General features: G+C 41.9%; 1 protein-coding gene across 1 annotated transcript in view; it reads right to left on the reverse strand.

The window, feature by feature from the left end:
- Positions 1-5,535, reverse strand: part of LOC107088662 (unconventional myosin-VIIa-like) — a 41,146-nt gene that overhangs the window by 20,789 nt on the left and 14,822 nt on the right. The window contains exons 21-28 of the mRNA XM_015380965.1: positions 4,774-4,986; positions 4,484-4,696; positions 4,231-4,386; positions 3,867-4,139; positions 3,626-3,786; positions 3,410-3,536; positions 3,203-3,322; positions 17-196 (exon numbers count right to left, since the gene is read on the reverse strand). Coding sequence (XP_015236451.1) covers positions 17-196; positions 3,203-3,322; positions 3,410-3,536; positions 3,626-3,786; positions 3,867-4,139; positions 4,231-4,386; positions 4,484-4,696; positions 4,774-4,986 — 1,443 coding nt within the window. The remainder of the gene's footprint in view (positions 1-16; positions 197-3,202; positions 3,323-3,409; positions 3,537-3,625; positions 3,787-3,866; positions 4,140-4,230; positions 4,387-4,483; positions 4,697-4,773; positions 4,987-5,535) is intronic.

The following is a 5,535-nucleotide window of genomic DNA, read 5'->3' on the forward strand; positions in this document are numbered from 1 at the left end:
ATAATTGAAATAAAGCTCTTACCTTTTCGTACATAGCTACATAGAGGGAAAAGCCAAAAGCGTCCCTGAGCTTGATTTTGTTGGAGACGAGCTGGCAAACTTCTCTTGACGTAGACGCTGAGTCCACGGGAAGGTTAATGGCTCTTCCATCCAGCAGCGCCACGTTCACTAACATGCGCTTCTTCGTCTTGGTTGCCTGTGAGAGTATAAATTAAATTAACAAATAAAAATTATCGATAACCGATGAATGGGTCGTTTAGTTCCATCGTTAGCCTGTAATATCTGAACCTGTCTATGATTCTAGGGGTCGGTCGGTTACCATTGCATGTTTCTAAGCAATACAAGGCCTTGTCCATATAAGACTCAAACTCACTGCGGATCCAGACATTTGAATTGAGAAAGCTTCCTGGAGAGGTGGCGAAACGTCCAGTGGATATTTTTTAAATTTTTACGGAATGACTATGACCTGCATGACTGAGAACCTTCATCAGCAACGCAGATAGAAGTATATTTCCAATAGGATAAAAAAAAATCCTGAGGCGTACAGGTGGCGCAGTTAGTGCGCATGGCCCATGTACGGAGGCCTTAGAGTGGCTGACCTGGGTTCAAATCCAACCTATGGTCCTTTGCTGTATGTCTCTGTCAGAACAATGAGCCACTAGTGCTGTAAAAACTTTAAAAAAAGCAACAACAAAAAAAAAGAAAACCAAATCATGAAACTCCACTATTGTGCTTCCTTTGTTTGCCTTAAAGTCTCAAATAATTCACTGCAGGATTTTATTGTTCCTAAAATTAAACTTTTCAATTTAGGGATGGTTTTTTTTCCCATTAAAGTCTTGAGTTATGCCCAAAGCGTCTAATGCTAGGCTCACACCTCACGTAATTTCAGCAGCAAAAAAAGGGCCTGCTGCTGCTTCATTTTTGATGCTTGTACATTAAGATCTGACGGGCCTCAAAGGCATCATTGATGCTCCAGTAAAGTGTATCCAGAGGCGTCTGATGCTTCTGCTGCTCCTGTGTTCAATGGCAGAGGGTGTTGTGACTCTGCACTTTTTGGTTCTGTTTAACTTATTTTTTCTTTAGTTTTCAGTTATTCTTTGATTTATGTCTTTCAGTGTTTTCTAGTTCATTGGTTTCAGTTCTATTTTGTGTTATTCTAGTTATTTTGATTGTATTTGAGATCTTAAGTATTGTTTGCCCTCAGCTACCCTCTTGTGTCTCTTTTTCCCTAGCTCCCTTCTAGACTCCTCTGTCCACACCTGCTCCCAATCTGCTGATTAGCTTGGTCCTTGTTCAGTCTCCCATTTATACACCTCATGTTCAGTCACTTTGTGCTGGTTCCTTGTTGTTATTAGTTGCTTCTTTGTCTCTGGCTCCCCACGTGAGTTTTCCCTAATATTTTCAGTTTTTTTGTATTTTGTATTTTCTGATGTCTGCCTCAGTTTTTTCTTTAAAGCAACAAGAACTCAACTCTCTTTCACTCATCTCTGCATCTGGGTCATCAAGCAACCTCACCCCCCTAGTTGACAGAGAATGGCTTTGCTATATTTGAAGTAGCTAAAAAGTAGTTATAATATATTTTTAAGCGAAAAAGTCCACCTCAAAAACATCTTCTGTGCAGTCAGTTCATTAAGATTTCGATCCTGCCTTAAAATGCTGTCGAAGGCATTCAGATCCCCACATACCGGCGGTGCTCTGATAATGGGAATCCCCAGCAGCAGTACAAACTGCAGGCACCAGGATAATAAAAGTAAACATATCTTGCCAGCAGGTTTTGAAATTTTAAGTTAATTTAGGCATTGAACTGTTTCAGAGGAGTGATGATCACGAGCAGCATCTGCAGTGCTTTGTCTGTCTCATTCCCAGCTCCCAGATCAGCTTCTCTGACTGGTTAATGTGGCACATTGAGCAAAAAAAATTACATTTTTCCAACACCAGCAGCTGCTGCTTGTGGAGCGCATCAGATGCTCAGAGGCTCATGGGGATGCTAGGCTGCTCTACATGCACTGCAGGACCTTTTGATGCGCCTTGGTGTGCGTCAACCATAGACTTTGCATGTAAACCTGCAGCTTCTTCTTCTTCAATCATGTGTGGTGTGAACGCAGTAGTTGAAGATAACACCGGTAATCAGTGGTAATGTTGTTGATGAAGAATGATAGGGTTCTCATAAAAGACATTACTTTTCCTCATGACCTCAAGAAGAAAGTGGAAAAATATGATAAATAAACAAACATATAAAATATTATAAGGAGATGTTATACTGTTAGATCTAAATTTATTTGGGCGGAAAGCAAATATGACCAATTGAGGTTCTACATTCTGGAGTGGAGACACAAGTGTCAATTAACTACGTATACATACATACATACAGTAGTTTCTGTACTTTACTGTTTATTATTCTGAGGACTTTTTACTTTTGCTTCCTGCATTTGAACACAAATATCTGTATGCTCTACTCCTTACTTTCACAGAACTGGCTTTTAACTTCTACAGTAAATATTGATAACAAAATGACCTTGCAGCCATAGCAAAACAGAGAAAATATGAAGTGCAAGAACAAAATCTATCCAGTTGGTTTGTTTACAGAAAACCACTGATAGTTACAGAGGGCTGACAACACTGCAGATAAATAAAATACCCTGAGATGTTGCTCATCTATTCCCTCTTTTTTAGATCATGTTTATGTTTAAAGCTTTGTTTCAATGTTTGATGCTGTTTGCAACTTTAATGCTGTAAATACAAAAGCTCTAAAGCATTCAACTGCTTATGTAGAATGTCTGCTAAATTCCATCTATATTATCTTCTCTGAATTTATAAAAAAAAAATATTCTCACACCAAAGCAGTGAGCAAAAGAGTAACTGTGACCCATTTCCATTGCATATAACTGTTGTTTTAGCTATAGGGTATTTAAAAGGTATTTTGTATCATTTAATCTACAAACTTGATATTACTTTTATTAGAACAAATACTGTGTACCGTTTAGCCACTAGGGTCGCTAGATCTGTAACTTAAATGTTTAGCCACCCATGAAAGCAAATGGCAACACATCAATGTCTCAAAATTAAGCAGAATCCCTCAGTTTTTGGGAAAACGATAGCCCACTTAGCTATATACTATTTAGTACTACTGTCTTCTTTGTTTGACACCTCTGCGTGCAGGTATGCTGCCTTTAAAACCCTGTAGAGAAACATATATCAGTACCTGCAGTTCGAGCCAGGCCGGAGGCTCCCCTCTCGCTCCGTTCATCAAGGTACGCCGCAGCCGCTCGGCCAGGTAGGATGGGAATCCCCCAGGAGCAAAACGGATAAAACTTTGAAGGTACTGCCAATAAAAGAGACAGAGCGCAAATTAAATATTCTGCTTTCACCATTTGTGACAGTGAGGTATTCAGCATGCTTGCATGGTTACCTTCAAAAAGAGCTGACTGGGAGGAAAGACACCCAGACAGAGGGAGAGCAGGATCCACCCGCGGAAGTAGCTGTTCCGGTTGCTGTTTTCATGAAGCTGTTTGCAGATCTGACAGTAGATCTCGTCTCTGGGGGAACAACAGTATTTCAGCAGCGTTTCAGAAAAGAACGTGGTCAGCCAAACATGCTGGAATTGATAAAAGAAGACAGTTTAAACCTGAGATCAGGCCTGATGATGCCATATCCCACAATGTAGTGGACTTTTTCCAGAGATGTCAGAGGCCTGTCTAGGGTGAGTTCTTCTCTTGCCATCACATCGCCGTTCTCACTCACAGTTTGCAGCGTTGAGGGTGATGACAATTCAGATATATTATCTGACTGTAAAAGACAGAGAAGAATTGGATTTGTGTGCTGATGTCATCTGTCAGATGAAATCTCTCCCAGCCTTTCCCCCTTACCTCCTCCGTGATGATGGACGGCTTCCTTAAGTTTTCTCTACCAGGAGGGACCTTCTTGTTTTTGGACAGCATGTCAGTGAAGGTGGAGCCTTTCCTTGCTCGCGGGTTACCTTCAGGTGCAGTGTAGGACTTCAGGTTTGGAGACATATCGTTGGGCATGGCAGAGGGTTTCCTGTTTTTCGACAGAAGGTCTGTGAAAATCGACCCTTTTCTCTTTTCTGAGTCATCTGAAACTACAGAGGGCGTGGCCTCTTTGTTCTTCCTCAGCACTCTCTGGAATAAAGCATATTTAAAAATGTTATTAGAAAAACAAAACTGTCCCAAGACTTTCCCAAAGTTTAGCCATTGCTGGAAGTAAACGTACCTGATCCAGGCCCACCATGTGGCTCAGACGTCTGTCCTGCCCAGAGAGCATATCCTGAGGCACCATCCGCTGATGGGCATATCCTCTATTCTGTCTCTTGGGTTCCGGGAGGTCTCCCAGAAATCTCAGGATGATCCACCACACCGTCAGCGAGGCCTGGTGAGAACACAACAAGCCCCAGTGTTTTTGAAACAAATTGATTTGAAGGGAAAAACTGATGAAATGAAAAAATGTTAGGTTCACAGATCAGCACCAGAACATCTCCTTCATCCTCGTGGTAGAGCAGAGGCTGCTGAAGCCTCTGCCGGATGTGGCTGTGCGTGGCTGCTCCCTGGAAGTGAATGGAGGCGAACTTGGTGAAGGAGTACTGATCCAAGTCATCATAGTCTTCCTCGGGAGGTTCTGGCTCCAAGGGAAGCTCATCGATGTCTATCTCCTCAATTACAGTCCTTTTTCCTTCAATGTTCTGTAAAGACATAAGAGTCATGATGAAACTAACCCACTGATCTAAGGACAAAGCATCACATGTGTCTGTTTCTGAACCTCTAATCCAACAGGAGCCTGGCCCTCCTGCCCTCCAATGATAATATTGGGCAGGAAGCCGAAGATGTTGTCCACCATCTCCTGGTCACTGATGTTTTCAGACTGCTGCCTGGCCTCCATCTCTCTCTTCTGCCTCAGCACTTCCTCCAAATGTCTCTGTTTGGCCAGCAGGGCACGTTGTTCCTCCTCCCTCTCTTTAGCAGAGAGGTACATCTAAAAGAAGAGGGACAAACAGAATCAGTTGACAGATTAAACAAACTGTTGTCCTTTATTGCTACATCTCCAAAGCAAGCATAGGTGGATGGGGACTTAAAAACCAAAACCAAAGAAATGATGGTTACATTTTAGATATGCACGCAGGGAACAGCATGATGGGGTAACGGTCCTGTGAGTTCACTCAACCCTGATTCTGGTTGAATACAGGACCCATCTGATTGCAGAATTGGTGGAGGTTAAATTGTTTGGTCTCAAGGGAATTGATTAGATTATGATCAGATTAAAGAACCTTGAAGTAATTCTTCCTTTTTATTAATCTATTGAGGCAGGACACCGTCAACCACGGCCATCGTGACAGACCATCACCTTGATCCTTCTACCACAATACCACACAGTACTGCGAGAAATGGATCCAAAAATGAACTTAATTTGACCGGGTAAAGGGTTAGTGTTAGGTAAATAAGATGATCTGTCAATAGAACGAAGACTTTAGACCTTAAAATAAGACAATGATATAATAGGGATGGAACGGTTTATGAAAACCGT

The sequence above is a fragment of the Cyprinodon variegatus genome, unplaced genomic scaffold (genome assembly GCF_000732505.1).
Source record: "Cyprinodon variegatus isolate N-32 unplaced genomic scaffold, C_variegatus-1.0 Scaffold226, whole genome shotgun sequence".
NCBI lineage: Eukaryota > Metazoa > Chordata > Actinopteri > Cyprinodontiformes > Cyprinodontidae > Cyprinodon > Cyprinodon variegatus.